The 19663-nt window shown below is 36.6% G+C and overlaps 1 protein-coding gene and 1 long non-coding RNA gene across 2 annotated transcripts; one reads left to right on the top strand and one right to left on the bottom strand.

Annotated features, from left to right (window-relative positions):
- Positions 1-219: 219 nt before the first annotated feature.
- On the bottom strand, positions 220-18790 carry srpx2 (sushi-repeat containing protein X-linked 2). The gene is made up of 10 exons (XM_032555166.1): positions 18501-18790; positions 12384-12458; positions 10682-10873; positions 8050-8226; positions 5754-5877; positions 5555-5676; positions 5286-5465; positions 4185-4318; positions 3976-4097; positions 220-1075 (listed from the first exon to the last, which is right to left on the bottom strand). The coding sequence occupies exons 1-10, from the start codon at positions 18553-18555 to the stop codon at positions 895-897; spliced, it is 1362 nt and encodes a 453-aa protein (XP_032411057.1). The 5' UTR covers positions 18556-18790; the 3' UTR covers positions 220-894.
- Positions 1833-16156, top strand: LOC116714536 (uncharacterized). Its single transcript, XR_004338073.1, has 3 exons — positions 1833-1853; positions 10663-10669; positions 16026-16156. It is a non-coding gene; the product is annotated as an uncharacterized LOC116714536 (long non-coding RNA).
- Positions 18791-19663: the final 873 nt, after the last annotated feature.

The following is a 19663-nucleotide window of genomic DNA, read 5'->3' as shown; positions in this document are numbered from 1 at the left end:
AACCTAACGTTTCTCTTTAATATCGCTGAATGAGCGATACGTGAGTTAAAGCACTTCATTAGCGAAGTTTTAACCAGATTTCCATATGAACATCTCTGTTCATGAGCAACTTAGTGCTTCACATATTTTATTCTTTTCATCTTTTTGTCATCAACCCTAGAGGTTCTTTTATGTTTTCTTTTAAATACGTCTAACTTTAATAATGTGAGAAAAACACAATTTTCTGGGGGTTTTTTGTCAGTATTTAATACATCTGATACAAAATAATTTCTAAAAAATGTAGCTATTTATGTTATAGAAAGACAGTTGGCATCTTGATAGAAAACTCAGGTTTCTAAGAAGATGGCCGCTCCTTTAAAAAATAAGCAAAAAGAGAAGGAATTAAACTAAAAGATAAGCAGGAAAAAGTAAGATAATTAAGAAAAGATGCTGCTTATCAAGTAATCATTAGTCAATTGATAATATTAGTGAACTTTAAATTCATTAATCAATAACTTGCATGTCCACCTGGTCATTTTCCCTCTTCTAATGCGTCATTTACTGGTAAACTAGATTTTTAACTCTGGGATTTAATAATTGAACATGACATTAAAGCAGAATAGGTTATTCTAGATTTCTTGCAATAAATTTTTTTTATTTCATTATAAATTAGAACAGAATTTGCGCCTGATGTAAAATAAAATAAATTCCTTCCTTTCCTGCCCCAGATGTTGGTTTTATATTGAACAAACAGTGCCAGCACTTCAGTCTTGTGTAACGACCCCATTTAAACATGAGGAGCTGCCCTCTGCTCCCTCCTGCCCCTCCTGGAACTGGTTTCTGGTTGGTTGTCCCTCTGCATCTCCTCTAATAAACATGATAGCGTTGCCACGACAGCCGGAGAGCCTCCATAAATTAGTCACAGAAGTCTCTGTGCAGCTCCAGCCTCTCCCGTTCCTCCTCCTGCAGCAGGAAATTGTCAATGTAGGAGAACAGTTCCTCTGACGACACCGGGACGATGAAGCGCTCCTGGTCGATGCCCAGCTTGTCCAGCAGCACCATGCTGAAGTAGAATCGGGAGATTCTGAATGCTTGCCTAGAGACGGAAACAATACAAGCAATTAACAACAGAAACAGAGTCCGGTTTCATGATTTGCAAAAAGATTGATCTCTTCTACCTCGTCACTATGCTACTATTGTTTAAACGCACCGCTCCCGACCAAAAACAACCAATCAGAGCCAGGAGGCGGATCTTAGCGCTGTCAATCAACTGGTGTATTTCCTGTTCAATGTGCTAATGGTGGAGAAACACAAAGCACTGCTTATCTGCCATCATGGGTGGCTATGCCAACTAGCCGAGCATTCATGGCAGGCTCTGCAGTAGCAGAGGGGGAGGTATAAGACTGGATGAGCAGAGTATGATTGACAGCGCTACAACCTTCCTCCTACCTCTAGTATTTTTTTATAGAAGTTACAAACTGCAGCTTTAAAGGGGGCCAGTTATGCAAAACATATTGTGTACGGTTTTGTACTTTTTGGGTTTCTACTGCTTCCAAAAAAAAGACAAGCGCTTAAAAACACACCTGCCCGTTTTTTGGCAACAAATTAATGTTTTTTGGTGTCTGGAAAATGAGCCATTTCAAAAACCTCCTGTTAAGTGACATTCAATGAGTGCTGCACCGTCACCTAGCAACCCCAGCCCCTTTACCTAGCAACACAAGTGGAACTCCAGCACGTTTGGTTTTAACACTGTATGCACTGTACAATGGCTGCTGGAAACAACAAGTGTTTTGTTGTTGATTTAACTATCCAGAAACCACTTTGCAGCATTTTTGTTGGTTGTGCAGGAGGCTCTACTTCTGCTTTTCAAAGATGTGTGGATGAATAATTGCGTATCTGTTTGCAGCCATTTTCACGTGCGAGTGTAAACGTTGAGTTAAGTGGGCGTGGCCAGCAGCAGCATATTTGGATTTAAAGTGACAAGATGTCCTAAAATAGGTCATTATGAACTGATCAGACTAAAATCTCTTTATCTAAGAATTATTTTGTACAGAAAATGTAATGAACATGTTTTGTACAGGCCATAGACCTACACTAACCCGTTCCAGGAAGCATAATATGTCACCTTTAACACATCTACATTTATTTTTTTGTTACTGCTGCAACTGCCACACATGTTGGACTAAAGTTTGGCTCTTTTCTTTTATTCCCTACCCTGCAGCGTCTTGCCTTTAACTACCACTCTCTGTGTTCAGTCCTGTGAAGCTGTGGATTCATGAGTCAGGGTAAAGACTGGATGTTTGGAGATTTTCCAGTCTGGAAAGAATGAGAGGGGCTCCATTCTCGACTTACACAGTTATTGGAAAGAAGTCTGAGCCTAGACTTCTCCTAGGAGGAATTAGTGTGTTTCTGGTGCAAAGTTGAGACTTTTTTTTTAAAACTCAGTAGACCAAAGCTTGTTTTAATAATGTTTCTTTGAAGATGGCTAACTATAAAATGGATAAGAGCAATAGACTCTCTTAAGTGAGTGTTTTCTTGACATTAAAGGAGAGTGTTGCGAGTTTTCCATGACTCATAGTGCCATTTTATAGCATAATCAAGTAACTATGTTGCCTTCATGCTGTATATATCTAAACTAACTTGAAAAACAATTGATTATATAGAACAGGAAAAGATTTTGCTTCTGGTTATTTTATTAAAGATGAATGTAGCTGTATGGATAAGTTACAGAAGACTGTAAATAGTAAGACTGCATAATAATAAATTAATTGTATAGATGTAATTTGGAAATAGTAGAAATTGTGACATGAGTAAAAATTTGAGACAATTAAAGTAGGTTTAATAAACTGTCTTCTTCCTACTCCTTTTTAATCTGGATATGGAAGTTTTTTACTGTTTGATTATTGTTATACTTTATTTTAGTTGTTCTCTGACATTTTACTTGTTTGAAATTAGGGCTGAAATGATTCCTCAAATGATTGAGTACCTCGATTATTAAAATTCCTCGAGGAAAATTTATCTCCCTCGACGCTTCGTTAAGTTATATTTTATTATTTAGCGCACCGTATTCCTGGCCGGGTTATTACTTGTGTTGCACGGAAATCTGACTTCCGCCTGAGTTGTTGATGAAAGCTAAGTGTTAGCAGCATAACGTTACTAAAATATTCGTTTACAACAGCCCTACTTGAAATAAATACATATTTAATTTAATTTCTGATGCCTTAAAATTGGCCTCTGTCTCTTTAAGAACCTCTTACTCTTTCCAAGTAAAAGCTAACACTCCATTTACGTTATTGATGAGGGAACAATAAGGTTGGGCATTTACCATATCATTTATCGTGAAAAATAAATGATAAACAATCGTTTATTTTTCACAATGAATTTAAAAAACATTGACAAAATTTGATGATTTGACTATTTTGATATCATCAAATCAAAATTCCTGTCTTGATTTGACGAAAATTCAAAATAAGAATCTGCATTTATTGTCAGCACAATAAATTTTAATTGATGTTAAAAAACTGACTAAAATATAATTTTCTAAACTATTTTCTGCCTTGTTTTTTTTCCGTGTGAGCATCCAAAAATATCAGTAAATTCATGAATATGATTAAATAAAGTCTCTATGTGCAGTTTAGTAAAATAAATCACATTTCTTTATGTAAATGACACCCTGAAGAATCTGTAGGATCTTTGATCTATGTCAAATAGGAATGTTTTTAATAGTAGCATTTGTGCTGAATGCCGTGTTATGCAGTTAACTAAAAATGAAGTAGTAAAAAAAAAGTATCATAATTTTTATTATTATTGTCACAAAATAATTGTGAAACAATTCTAGGAAATGACATCATTACATGATAAAAAAGATCAAAAATGTTGATTTTGCATAATATTTCCCCTTTAAAAGGTGAAGAGAAAATACTCCTTACTTGTAATGATATATATATTTTTGTTAATTAGTTTATTTTCTCTGAATGAACCATAGACAGGTCTCACCTCAAACCCTCGATGACGTCCGACTGCAGCAGGTTTTCTTTGATGCGTCCTGTCTCACGCGGCGGAGAGCCCAGCAGCTCAACCACTGTGACGTGTCGAAGGTCCAACCCACAGTCAGATTTCTGGGGAAAAGAAGAACCTGTTCGTTAAAGCACTGTTAAAAAAACAACCCTGTAAACACTGTAGAAATCAGAGCGACGATTCCTCGCCTGGATCATGATGTTCTGCAGCTGGTAGTCCGGGTCGGATATGTTGGGCGCCGACATGATCAGCAGCCTCCTCTTTTCATAGAACTGATCCAGGAGCGCGCCGACTGTCTGTACGTTGAACTTAAACTCCATCGCTGCAAAATAAACAATAATTTACCAACTGCAGCACATAAATACTACAATGTTTGCACAAATTTACAAAGGCTGTTATAATTATTCATGATCTTTGAGCTTTTCCAAGGCAATGGGAGCAAAAAGGCTGTTTAGGACCTCCACACCACCAGGGGTTCCCCAAGAGCAAAAAGCTAGTATATAAATACAGCTCTTGAAAAAATTAAGAGACCACATAAAAGTCAGTTTCTATGATTTTACTTTTTATAGATATATGTTTGAGTAAAATGAAATTCCAAGGAAAAATTTAGTATTTATTTACAGAAAATGAGAAAGGGTCAAAAATAATGAAAAAGTTGCAGAGCTTTCAGACCTCAAATAATGCAAAGAAAACAAGTTCATATTCATTTAGAAACAACAATACTAATGTTTTAACGGGAGAAATAGCTCATGTTCTTTTACCAACAACCTTCTACAACCACTAACATGTGATGCAACACGAGTTTTGTTTATATGTTGCAAAGAAAGAAATCGCGCTCAATATCTTCTTCTGTGGTTTTTATGTTGTTTGCTTCAGTAGTTCTTGATGCAGCGCAGGCGAGGATGGGATCAGGTTTTTTGGAGGGTTTGGATCATTTGATGCAGTGCAGTGTGAAGGCGAACTGCAGCAGCTGAAAATGTAACAAATGTTGGTCCCCAGTCCAACCATGACCACCGGACTATCAGCTATGAAAACATCCTAAGTGTACAAGACTCAAAACATATCTTAAAACATGTATGAGCTAATCCCAAATCAAACTTCTAAGGTCTCTGGTATTAATTGAAAAAATTTAAAACTCGCCAGATAACCCTGTACTCAAAAAGTTACACATTGTCCAGATTTTAAACAAAAATAGTCACATTTCCCAAAGATTCATGCTATAAAACACTAATCTAAATGAATTTATCGATACATCTTTTAAACTGTTGCTGTGTGTTGTTTCTACTCACAGACACACTCAGTCGGTCCTCCGCTCCAGCTGCGGTTGAACTGGCAGACTCGGCTAGACGCTCCCTTGCGCTCATATCCGCCGTCGCAGAGGTATTCACACTCTGCGCCGTAGTTATTCCCATCAGAGGAGCAGATGAGGTAACCGTGCAGCGGCGGCGGCAGCGCTGGACACCTTCTCACTGAGACAGAGTGGAAAAACGCCTGTGTCAGCTCCATGTGTAGCAGCTGGAATCACTTCATGAGAGGAAAAAAACCCTTGGCCGCTTACCCTCAACACGTACAATAAACTTGCAGGCAGCTCTGTTCCTGGCCTGATCGTACACCTTGTATCTGATGACATGCAGTCCCTCTTTAAACTCGGAGCCGGGCTGCTGGTCCACTAGCACCACACTGCACAGCAGAGACAGGGGACGGTCGAGTGTTTATTTAAAAGTGAAGAAGAAGCAGGAAGGAGAAAATCAACTTACTTAAGGTGTTTGTCTGCAGTATCAGTGGCAGCTGGGGAGTCCCAGCTCACTCTGGCGGTGAGCTTCCCAGGTTCAGCCACTTTCAGTCTGGATGGTGGACACCTGATCTTCGGAGGGTCGGTATCTGAAGTAAAATATTGATCACCACAAAACGCAGATACAAGATATGCCTTTTATTATTGCAAGATCTGCAGCTATGCATTTCTATTCATCTGGCATAGTTCTTCCTGTTTGTCTCTCATCATGTTACCATAGGTGACCTATTATGCTTCCTTGAACAGGTTAGTATTGCTCTATAGCTAAACAAAACATGTTCATTCCATTTTTTCCACAAAATCATTCTTAGATAATGAGATTTTAATCTGGTCAGTTCTGCCTATTTCAGATTGAGCTGTTTTAGGGCCTCTTGTCACTTTAAATCCAAACAATCTGCTGCTGGCAACAATCTCCAATCCAAGTGTATACAATTGCATGTGAAAATGGCTGCAAATAGATGCACAATTATACTACCTGTATATCTCTGAAAAGCAAAAGTGGAGCCTACTGCACAACCAACAAGAACTCAGCAAGTGGTTTCTGAATGATAACGCAACAACAACGCACTTGTCTTTTCCAGCAGTCATTGTACAGGACATAGAGCGGTAAAACCTGCCGACCAAAAGTGTTGGAGCTCCTTTTGGGTTGCTAGGTAACAGAGTGGGTTGGCTGGGGTTCGCTAGCTAACGGCAGCAGTGAGCAGTCGAGTGTAACTCAACAATCAGGTTTTTGAAACGGGTCAATTTCCAGACATTAAAAAACCTTCACTTTTTGCCAAAAAAATGTCTGGGTGTTTGTTTTTTATCTCGAATGTAAGTACAAATGTCACATGCAAAATGTGACGTTTGTGTAATAGATCTCCTTTAAGATGTTAAAAACCAGCAAATATAATTTTAACAGCTATTCAGTAGTGGTCAGGCTTATAGCTACGGCAGTAAATTCATCTCTAAGTTCCAATAAATTTGCCATAAAGTCAGCAGGATACAGCCAAAATGGGCCATAAAACAAATAATTTTTAATTTGGAATACTAAATTCGGTCATGGATGCATCACACAATGTCCACCAAAGACAAAAAAGTAGCGATGGTAAAGTGTGTGAATTAATAAAATTATGTCTTTATGGTGATTTATCATGTGAGACCTAGTAGACCAGAACCCAAAGGACAGATTTAAGCTATAAAACTTCTTTGTGTCAAACTCACAGAGAAAAACAACAATATTTCTGGCAACATTGAGAGAGAAAAAGTCATTTCTCCTGCGGTTCTGCCAGCATTATTCCTCCTAAAAGTGTCATCAGAAAAGCCTTCTTTAGATTAAGAAGCAGTGATTGTGTAAGTCTCTCTTTTTTTCCGCATAACCATTCTATGTTTTACTAATGTTTCTGTCAAAACAATAGTCCAGAAACAAGTTTGTCAAGTTGCTTAAACTCTGATATTTGTAGTTAGTTTCCCCATGAAAATGGTATTTTGTCCTAAAAAACCGTTTCATGCTAACACTACACATGTTGGGTGGTACAGCAGTTAAAGCAATCAGTTAAAGACTTTGTCCGTCATTTAGCTCAGACACAGAGAAAATAAATAATAAAATCTGAAGTTAAATAATTATCTCATAGGCTCTCCTCTTTACCGCCTGATTATATTATCTTTGTATCAAAAGCTCTTGCTACAATTATTAAACATATTCTCATTAAATTATCCTTTTAATTTATATAAAACATGAATCCATCTGACACTGCAGATCCAGATTATGTGTTGTCATCCAAATATGGTGCTCACTTCCTGTTTTTTACTGCTAATATGTGTTTTAGAATAATTTATTTGCCTTTAAAAACAACGACAAGGCCTAAGTATGCTTTATTTATATTTTATGATTTCAATAAGTAAAGATTTATGGGTCTAAAATTTCATATTTACCCCTTTAGAGAACAAAGTGATGTAAGATAAACACAGACAATAAGGTTAAGTGACGCTAATGCTAATTTCAGAAAACTTAATGAAGTTTTACGAAGTGTTTTGTGGAAAAGGCAACAGCTTTTATTTCAGGAGTTGAACATGAAAAGTAACTGTGGGCTGCGGTTTGGATCCACTCAGGAAATTAGTCAGTTCCTGTGAAGCCGTTGGAGCAAACACATATGGAGCTTGTTTTGAGAAAGGAATCTCAGGAAGTTAAACAATAGCACAAATGGATCCGAATTAAAGCTGCACTTCACAGAATTTCCTATAAGACTTTTAAAAGTTTGAACATCTTAAAGAAACCCAACCTGAACACTCCGGCTGCACTCCGCTCCACGAACCCCGGTGCAGGCAGGTGCGTGAGTGTTCCCCCTCGATGCGATAGCCGGGTCGACAGGTAAACTCACACCTGGAGTCCACGAAGAAGCCCTGAGTGCAGGAGTATCTGCCCTGTGGGATGAGGGGCAGGACATGGCAACGAATCCCTGCAGAAACGTCAACACACATTCACTGCAGTCATATTTAGGCCCTTTTTTACACTGCAAAAATCGCAAAATCTTACCAAGTATTTCTGGTTTATGTTCTAGTGCAAATATCTTGTACACTTGAAATAAAATACAACTTATTTACAAGTGACTTTTCAGCAAGATATAAGAACTTGTTTTGAGTCAAGAATCCTTAATATTGATTTAAAAGTCCTAGTTCCACTGGCAGATTATTTTACTTATAACGAGATTTTTCTCAGGTTTTAGTGAAATAATCTGCCAATATAAAAGCAAATTTTCATCAATATTAAGATATAATTGACTCAAAACAAGCTGTTATGTCTTTCTGGATAGTTCCTTTTAAGTTATTTTTGTTTTATTTAAAGTGTACTAAGATATTTGGACAAGAACCTAAACCAGGAATACTTGATAAGATTTTGTGTTTTTGAAGTGTATGATTTACAGATCAAATTTCAATCAGAAAATATTATTTGTGGCCTATTTCTTCCTGCAGGACCTTTCATCGGCTCTGAAATTATATTTTTGTCTTGTTTATTTATTCTAATTTAAGGCTGCAACAAACAATTATTTTAGTAATTAAACATTCTATCAATTATTCTGACGATTAATCAATTAATCGATTAATCAGATACAAAATTGTCACATTATACAGATTTACATTTAACCTCCATCCATCCATCCATTTTCTTACACCCTTGTCCTTAGAGGAGTCGCGAGGGCTACTGGCGCCCATCTCCAGTGAACGTTTTGGCCGAGCGTCGGGGTTCACCCTGGACAGGTCGCCAGTCTGTCACAGTTACATTTAACCTCATAAGCTTTATTCAACAATATTTGAAATACATTAAAAGATGCTGCGACAGACTGGCGCCCTGTCCAGGGTGAACCCCGCCTCTCGCCAGAAACGTTCACCAGGATCGAGGCACCAGTTGTCGTGTTCCGTGTTTTTCTGTGTCTTATTTTGAGTTTTCCTGTGTCTCTGTGTCTCCGTGTTGTCCCGTCTTCCCCTTGATTACTCCCAGGTGTTTCTCGTTCCCTAATTACCTCCTGTGTATTTAGTCTCACCTGTGTCTCTGTGTTTTGTCGGGTCCTCGTCGCGTCATTTCTGTCTACCTGTTCGTTTGCCACGGATAATTGCATGTTGCTACCGGTGTGAGCCCTGGCTTCTGCTCAGCCGTGCCGCCAGAACTTTGTGGACTGTTTTGAACCTGATTTATTATTAAAATTACCATCTTTACTTCAACCTGGGTCTACAGCGTCTGCCTCACCACCTTCACCACCGCAACTCATGACACCAGTAGCCCTCGCGACCCCTCTAAGGACAAGGGTGTAAGATAATGGATGGCTGGACATTAAAAGATGCAAATAAATAATTAAATTCCTTTTTTAAATGAGAAAAGAATCGGTTTTATTGCCTAGAATGTGATACCATTCCTTTAGTGAATTTGAACTAGGTGAAGCTAAAACTATGTTTTGGATTAAACAGAATTATAAATAAAGGTGTTTTTTTTATCCTAAATGCAAATTGTTTACATATTTTTGTACAGTTTTGATTTAATTACTGATCTAAATATGTAGTTTCTTAATCAAATGGCCTTCTTAGAGTCTGAGTTCTCCAGTTAATGATTAATCGATTACTTACTTAGTTAACAATATTTCAGTAATAGGTTAATCACGATTAATCTGATTAATCGTTTCAGCCTTATTCTAATTTCATGATCATTTCAAGCGGTACATTGAGAAAACTTTCTGTTTTTACATGTTGCTAGTTCTCAAATTCATGTAATAATGTAAGGAAAAGCATAAAGTGGAATTAGACACTGGTTTCTGCTGTAATCATGTTTTTGGTTGGTCAAATCTCAGTTTGGCAGTTTGATAAGTTTCATTCTGTTACAATCTGAAGTGTAAATTCTTATTCATGCTCTTCTTATTTCTTCACATCTGGATGACTAAAATTCATCCTTCACGTGTCTAAACAAAGCCTCCTTGAAACGCCTGCAGGTTGTTCTGTCAGACTCATGACTAACTATTCGTAAGTCTGTTTCCCAGCTCTGGTTTCTCATTAACATCAGCATCCATTTTAGGATCCAGAGTTAGATCCTCGTCTATCTAGTTGCTCGTCTGTTTAAAGCATTCAATAGACGAGCTCTAGCATGCAGAGCATTTCCAATGGAGGGCTCTGAATTACGTTCATTAAGTTCAAATAAAATGTTACTCCTTTACTTTTTGCTTTATTGTTTTAAAATAGGGCTGAAACGATTAATCATGATGAATTATTGAAATAATCGTAAACTTATTTAGCAATCGATTAATCGTTAACCCTAACCCCTAAACAGACTCTAAAAAGGCCTGTTGTTGAAAGAGCATATTCAGAGCAGTAATTAACAAGGCCTCAGATTCATATTGTTGGTAATAAAGAATAAAAGTTTCCACGTACTGCGGCAGTAAGCCGACCCGGACCAGAGGCGGTTGGCGAGGCACTGAATGGACCTTCTGCCCAGCAGTCGGTAGCCTCGGTCGCAGGTCATCTCACACCGGGTGCCCAGCAAACCCCTGTGGGCCCCGCCGTGAGCGGACCGGCACGACACCTCACCATTAGGCAGATGTGGAGAGCGACACCAGTTTGGGTCTGTTTTCAAAGAAGAAGAAAAAACATACAAAGAAAAGCAGAAAAATGATTTATTGCTGTTACTATTTAGTATTCTGTTTTCATTTCTGTCACCAATGAAGATTATTTTATGTCATCTTATCAATTCTTAGGAAAATTCCTCCAAAATCCAAGGAAAGAACTGAAAAAGCAGCCAGTCTAAAAAAGGATTAGAAAATCCATAAAATGGAGCAACTGTTAAATGTTCAAAATTATTCCTGTGCAACAAAACAGCATAAAACAATAACATTATTAGACAAATTTTTTTTTGCCAATTTGTCTATTAAGTTAAACTCAATTTCTATATTTAACAAAAGGTTAAAATTGTAAAAAATAAAACATTAATGTCACATCTTCTAGATGTGATGGAAAGTAAAATAACTTAAATATTGGTCAGAAAATTCATGCTTATTATGTGCCAATATTTTATGTTTTCTAAGGTCAAAAAGTCAGACTGCACAACATATTACATGTTTACTGTCATTATGTAAATCTTGAATAATTGTTAGCTAATTATTTATTTTACAGGCTCTCTAGTTATGTTATATTTTGGTGACGCTTGTTATTTAATACAAGATTTGGTTTTAGAAGGAAAATATGTTGTAAGATGTTCAAATCATTAAGGAAATTAAAACAAACAACAACAGCCAGAATAAACTTTATCCAAACAAATATCTTGTTGAGAAGGAAATAGTAAAAATTAATTATCTGGGATTCATGTTTTTATAAACCTGAAGCAGAAATATATTAACACTACTTAATTATCACTTAAAACTATTATGCTTCCTTGAACAGTTTAGGATAGGTCTATGGTGATACAAAACATGAAAATAATTCTTAGAATGAGATTTCAGTCTGCTTAGTTCTGCCTAATTTGAGCTCCTTTCAGAAAATACTGAGCAAACCTGCTGGAGTTCCACTGGAGTTGCTAGGTAACGGGGCTGGGCTTAGCTGGAGTTGCTAGGTAACGACACAGTTCCTTTTGGTTATGACTCAACAATTGGGAGGTTTTGAATCAGCTTGTTTTCCGGACACCAAAAAACATTAAATTACTGACGACAAAATAAGCAGCTGGAAGTTTGTTCTAAGTGCTTGGATTGTTTTCAGAAGGAACAAAAACATCCAAAATGTTAATTTTCTATTGTGAATTTTGCAATTTTGAACAGCAAATGTAACAATCATTATAAACATCAAATTTTAATCATAATCCATATGTATATATAAAGCATAGAGAGATGTATTTGCCTCAAATAATGCTGCCTTAAATATTATTATTAGTCTCTAGAGCTGTGCGTTTTAAATGTTGATTATATATTTAATGTACTGAGCAATATGTGTGTCTAGGACTATCATTATATGCTCATTGTTATTTATTATTGTTGTTATTGTGCAATGCTGGGACAAACTAAATTTCCCCCTCTTTAGGGGATCAATAAAGTATTATTACTATAATTATTACTATTAATATTATACACGTGTTTCACATTTGCACCTTTGTAGTCCAGCTGAGGAGTGAGGTCTTCCTCTATGAAGTCACTGTAGCTGTCGTAGTCTGTTGTGGCTCCCGCTGAAATGTGGAGACATAAAACACATTTTCAAACATGTCTGAAATGTTTCCAGTGAATGTAGGTGAAACAGATGAATATTACATGAGGAGGACAGAAAATGAGGGTAACAGAGACAGGCGGCCATGTAAGCGCTTCCCCTCACGTTGGCTCATTTCCTGTAACTTTAATGGAGGAAATGTCTGGTTTTCAAATCAGGGAGGATGATGGAAACTCATGAAAGTTTTAAAACTGTGTGAAAAGCTCCAACATCATTCTCACAGATGCAAACGTAAATACTAAACAGAAATACTTGATTTAATGCTGTAAAAATTTGATTATGTTTTGTTTTTGTTGCATTGTGATTCTAATAACCTTATTTACAAGTTTAAATTTCACTACATTTTTGTAGTGCATCAGTTATTTTAAATTATTTAACCTATCTAACTTGATGTAAAGCTATAATTATCTCCTTGTCATCATTAATTTGTTTATAGAATTGATTAACTTTAGATCTGGAAGCTGTTTCACTAAAATCTTCATATTTACTTATTTCTTGACAACTTTTTTTATGATAAAAAATCTTCATAAAATACAACCATAAATCAGAAGAGGCTCATTTACAGATTAATATGAAACTTATCAAGAAATAACCTCCAAGCCTGCATTAAATATACTTGGAAGGTTCTACACAGAGACCAACAGGGTGGATAAAAAACTAAATCAAGTTTCTTATGATATGCACTGGCACAGAAACTGTAGCTAATTAGCTCCTTGGACCAATTTCATATTTTACCTTCACAGTTTTACTTTAATAATGAATTATAAATTAAGGTGTTACTCTTTTAGCTTGAGCCATATTGAGACTGGATCGCAGTTTGCATCTGCTAGTTCAGGGTTCTGCAACCTCCTATGTGTTTTTTTATTTATTTCTTCTTAGTTTCAATAAAATGTTGTCCTGTTTTGTATTTTTTTTATTTCATTCTTCTTTTTTAGTTCCAATAAAATATTGCAGTTTTGTGTTTTTAATTACATTTTTTTGTTTCATTCTTATTTTTAGTTTTGATAGTTTTGTGTTATTTATTTGTTTGTTTAATGTTTGTTCTTTTTTATATTCAATAAGATATTGTAGTTTTGTATTTTGTATTTATTTATTTTTAAGTTTCATTCTTATTTTTAGTTTTAATAAAAATATTGCCATGTTTAGTGTTTTATAGTTTCATTTTTTTTGTTGTGCCTCCATGAAAAATCTCTGATTCCCTCACTGATTCAAATTTATGTGTTAAAAATGTTATTCATTTATATTTCTTTACTTCTAGACCAAAAGTTATTCCACATCATTTTAAAAATAATAAATAAATGAATCACAAACCAAACATTTAGAATCCAATATTTAAAAAAGCTGGAGGTGTGTTATGTCACTATATGTTAGAGCTGACACATTCAAACACCACATAAGATTTTAACTCATAACATTTGACTTATCTTGTAGTCTGAGGCATGTACTCTGTTCTTGTGTCTTTTTTATTTTTATATGTCAGGTTTTATTCACTGTAGGCAGAAAATAATCAAATAAAGGCTTGAAACATGTCAGCCTGAGTCTAATTAATCTATGTAATGGGTTTCATTTAGTGAATTAAGCTGCTGAAATGAATGAACTTTTTAACAAATGTGACTTGTATGAATGAATAAAGGGAAGCATATGGGATGTCTTCAGGCTCACGTTATAAAATACTTCATCTGATTACAAATGTGGAAACCCAGCACAGTTTCATTATTCTATTAAAGACTCATTGTGTATCTTATTGCACAACACCACATGTAGTTCCCTCTGCAGCCACCCGAACTTCTCTGCAGCTGTTTCACGCTCATTATGCCCTTTGAAAGTCTGACTCCATGTTTGGAGCTGGATGCCAGAGTTTCCTCCCCCCCCGTCTCAGGCCTCATTCCTGCTCCACTTCCTTTCTCCAACTGAAAGGTCGCTTCAACAACATGTTCTCTTAATAAGGATGCCTCACATCCAGCTGGCACATTGTTTCTAAAAGCAGAAGACTTTTAGATTAAAGCTGTCATCAGCATTTTTCCTCATAACGAGCTCTCTTCCCCCCAGGCTAATGTAGCCCCCTCTTCCTCTCAGAGTATTAGTCACACAGGAAATAAACACTCAGCTCATCTGATACTATGCAAGATTCAAGAAGCAGCAGACTTAAAGCGGCATGCACCATGAGGGCATTCAAACGGCACTGTCCTTTAATTCACATTTCGTACTTCCTTTGGGTCTCAACTGCTTCTAAAAAGCGCTTAAAATACACCCCGCCGTTTTTAGCAATATATAAGTTAGTTGTTTTAAGAATCTGGAAAACAACCCGTTTCAAAAACCTCAGGAATGTAACGTCACATTCAAGACTGGCACTGCGCCGTTACCTAGCAACCTCAGCCAAGGTTGAGGTTGCTAAAAGCCGTCACATATTTTTTTAAAATAGCTAAAAAGCCTTATTTTATTTTATTTTTTTACTTTTTTTGAGTGTTCTGAGCTTGATTCATATTGAACATAAAGGGTGTTAAAATAAATAATATCTGAAACTGGACCTGTTGGCCTCATTTGTTACACCTTCCTATAATTTCTGCAGAGACAAAAAAAAAACCCAGGCGGAGCACGTTTGGTCAGCTGGTTTATGTGAAATCCACTTTTTTTTGTTTCCAAATATACGCAACTTTTATGTGATCTCCTAATGTGAGCCCCAAATAACCTAAAAATGCGCACTAACGTCACATGTAGCGAGCATGCTCCTTGTTGTTTCTTGTGTTTAATGTGGACAATTTACCAAAATAAAGTGATTGATTGATTGATTGATTGATTGATTGATTGATTGATTGATTGATTGATTGATTGATTGATTGATTGATTGATTGATCAGTATTTTTGGGAGTAAACGCTAACTGCTAACGGCGGATGCTAACGGTGGAGCATGCCTTGTGATTTAAACATTTTTATCCAACCGCAGCTAGCACATGACTTAATCCTCATTACCGTCCTGCCATTTCTGTTGTTTTTCTTCCTGACTGCGCGTATCAGGACGCAGAATAGTGACGTCAGGTTGTGTATCAATGACGTTCAGGTCGTGTATCAATGAGGTTCAGGTCGGTTGAACCGAGCATTAGAGACAGGTCACATTTTTAAAAATCAGATACATATTGGATTAGGAACACATATCCAAGTGGTGTGGGTCGCATTTGTAAAAATGCAATCTGTGTTATTCAGACTGTCATAATAATCTCAGATACAGGTTAGCATTAAAGCAAAAATAATTCAAAATCAGATTTGGGTTACTTCAGGCTGAAGGGTGAATGTAGACTTTGTTAGTCTAAAAGCCTGTTAAGCTCTTCTCTCTGTCTAATGTTTGGTTTTTGACTCCTTTACCTTTTAATGACTTTTAGTGTTTTGTTTTTTCCTTGTACAGTAGTGTGCTGTTGGAAACATGCTAAATATCTAAATCTAATAATTTTGATCTTACCATTCAGAAACCACTTGCTGTGTTCTTGTGGTTGTGCAGGAGGCTCTACTAATGCTTTTCACAGATGTATGATAGTATAATTGTTCATCTATTTGCAGCCAAATTCACATGAGAGTGTAAAAGTTGAGTTTGGGAGCGTGGCCAGCAACAGCTTAATTGGATTTAAAGTGTTAGAGGCCCTAAGACAACTCATTCTGAAAGGAGCTCTAAATAAACAGAACTAAAGTCTCTTAATCTAATGATTTTGTGCATAAAATGCCATGAAAATGTTCAGTATCACTCATAAACCTGTCCTAACCTGTTCAAGGAAGCTTTACCTTTATAACTGCCCTGAGTCTGGCTCTGGGGCCTCATGGATCAAATGGTGCCGAATACCCAAACAATGGCACTGTGTGTCCACTTCCTCTCTAATGACAAAGAGAAACGACCAGCGTCCTTTCAATCGTCTGAGTCCCTGTGTGCTCCTGGGCAGTTTTTAGGTGTGGCTGTTATCTTGCAGGATTAAATGAAGCCCCACTGAGGGAGAGGGTAGGGAGAGCTCCTCGGTATTTAACTGGTAGTGATTGGAGCAGAGCTGTAATTAAACCACCTGTCCAGTAAGCACAGAGGAGCACCTGAGGATGAGAGAGGGAAGTTAAACTACAGCTTAACCCGATAAAACAAGAGACAATTGGCAGGAAAATTCAGATTTTTAAAAGTGACCTATTATGCTTCCTTGAACAGGTTAGGGTAGATCTACAAAACATGTTCATTACATTTTTATCCCCAGGAAATCATTTTTAGTTAAAAGATTTTATTCTGGTGAGTTGTATTTATTTTGATCTTCTCTCATAAGGAGCTGATTTAGGATATATTGCTGGCCACGCCTCCCAACTCAACGTTTACACTCACACATGAAAATGGCTGCAAACAGATGTACAATTATTCAACCATACATCTTTGAAAAGCAGAAGTAGAGCTCCCTGCACAACACCAAAACACTTGTCTTTTCCAGCAGCCCTTGTACAGAACTAGAGTGGTAAAACCAGCTGACCAAAGGTGCTGGAGCTCCACTTGGGTGGCTAGGTATTGGGCTGGGCTTTGTTATTGGTAACTGGGAAGTGCCTGCTGATTTGTGACGTTACATTAAGAAGGTTTTTGAAACAACTCATTTTACAGATTCCAAAAAGCATTAACCTATTGCCTAAAAACATCTTAGTGTTTTTTTTAAGCCCTTGGGCTGTTTATAGAAGCAGTAGAAACCCAAATGGAAGTACAAAATCATGCAAAATGTGAAGAAATTCTTTTCTTGCTAACTTTTGGAAACATTGTTTTGTTTTTCTACACAAAAAAAACATTAAAAAGCTTATCTTGTAATTTCAAGACGTTCTCCTGGTAAAGTTATGTCTTTATTCTGCTAATATAATCTCATAACCTAATACACTACATGGATTCAACTCTCAGAAGAGATGACAGAAATAAAACCAACTTTCTGAAAGTATACTCAATTTTTATTTTATTCTTTTTAAAGAAAGCAAAAAAAATAATAATGAAATCAAATCCGGTATGAAAGAAATTTAAGATTTTATTTTGAAACCCTAAAAGTATCCCTCCTTGAATCTAATAAACAATCTGTTGATTAGGGTGATGGTGAGGAGGCCTTCCAACCTCAAAGACAAATCTACATACCAATGGGAACAAAAACATATGCTACAAAGCCAGTAAGGATTTTGTCTATGGAGCATTAAGAAGCTTGAATCTAAAAGTGTGTTTGATGGGTTAATGTTTAATTCATCCTGACTGGAGCCTGGCCAGTTGCATGCTGGGGGACAGCCGAGGAGCAGCTCCTCATTCCTGCGAGGAAGATGGGCTCACTGTGCAGTCAGCACATCTGCATCTAATACAAATGTTGTTTCTGCTGAAATGAAGGCGTTTTCCTGCTGCAGTAGCAAGAGGCGAAAGATGAGCTGCTGTAATTACCTCCAGAAATCCTACATACAGCATTAAACCGTATATTTAAACACACTGAAAGACATGTAAAGACATTTTAAAGACTCTTACAAACTAAATGTTAATGCACCTAATTTTATTACAAGGTAAATGACTTGTCATGCATTACTGTCAGTTTAATTACTTTAAATTATTTGCAAGTAATCGATTACTAACTGTTACTGATATTTCTTTTGTTTCCTTCTGGTTTTGTCTTGTTTTATGTCCTTTTTTCTTACTATGTTCTCTGTAAATCTCATGCAACATGCAATTAAATACACATATGTATGTTTTTCTAAAAGGTTTTCTGATTTCTTTTTCTTCAAAAGGAAAGTTACACATTCTTGTTGTAGTAAAATGGGGCAGTAGGGTAGTAATTTGAGGTTCGACACTCTAATCTTTAGCCTAAAGCAGCATTTGTGTATTTAAAAATCACTTCAGCAATAAACTAGATTTTTATACAATTAAAGCAACGGATTTTTTTTGTCATTCAAGTGTCCTGAAAATGTTCTTGCAGTTAATTTTACAATCATATAAAAGTTATAGATCTGCTATTAGATGTTTTGTAGCTTCTGAACTCACCTGAGAAGAAGAATAAAATGAACGCAGCAGCAGCAGCACATCGGTTGGTTGGCATGGCACTAACCACGATTCCTCTGCAGGCGGAGAATAAAAGCGATTGTTTTGTTGTGTGCAGGGAGATTCTAGAAGAAATTATTACAGAAAAATCTGGAAAAGTTTCCAAAGTTGTTTGGTAAAGATCCTTTAAAAATCTTGAGTTCGCCTGAACCCCGATGAGGACAAAAAAGAGGCTCCTGAAGAGGAAAAGTTTTTCACTAAGTAATGTGAGAAGGTAAAACCAGTAGGTGGCGCCCTCGGGCTTCAATGCATGCACGTTTCCTCCCCTCTGCTGTATTAAACACGATGAATCGAGCAATTAACCCCACAAACGGCATAGAGAGGATTAAAATACCCCAACACATTAACCCAGTGGTTCCCAAAGTGCGGGGCGCGCCCCCTAGGGGGGGCGCAGTGCCATTGCAGGGGGGTGGAGGGAAGCGGTATGGATGGATGGAGAAAAATAAACACAGTTACACAAAAGTGTTTCACTGTAAAGATGGTTTGTAGTTTATTTTGTTGCAACCTGAAGTGTGAAATAAACTTCAGTGGAGTTTGAAAACAAAATATGTGTACAGGTTTATGTCTGGTTGAACGATGTGTGTGGCCAGTTGATTTTTTATTTATTTTTTCTTTTGGGGGGGGGAATTTTATTGTAGTCCATAGGGGGGCCCAGAAAATCTTTGGGAACCACTGCATTAACCCGCGAGCTCCAATAGTGATTTTTTTCCTTTAACATTTACATTAATATGATTTGTACTCTTTGCTGGAGTTAAATTTTTAACAACCAGGTAGTTTTTTTTTTTTTTTAAATTAGGTAACAACTTCTTTAAGCATTAAATCTGAAAATTGTAGACACTAATTAAATCAAATAGTAATCAGCTACTCCTGAAACATATTGTTGTAATTTTAGATAATGTTTAATTTGTAAACATCCTATTAGATAATATTGTAGCTTAATTTAGCAGCTATGAAACTGGTCTAAATAAAAATGTGTAGAAAGTAAAACCGCTAATTTTAAAGGCCGTGTTTCACTGAGTGCCACGTTGTAATAATTTTATTTACGTGGGTCACTTCACCTCAGCTGGGACGTCAAGGCGAGCTTCGTCATACTGGTAACGGTCCCG

Source organism: Xiphophorus hellerii, chromosome 23 (genome assembly GCF_003331165.1).
Source record: "Xiphophorus hellerii strain 12219 chromosome 23, Xiphophorus_hellerii-4.1, whole genome shotgun sequence".
In the NCBI taxonomy this organism is placed as follows: Eukaryota; Metazoa; Chordata; class Actinopteri; order Cyprinodontiformes; family Poeciliidae; genus Xiphophorus; species Xiphophorus hellerii.
Note: the sequence above shows the minus strand (reverse complement) of the source record. Positions and strands in the feature narration are given on the sequence as shown.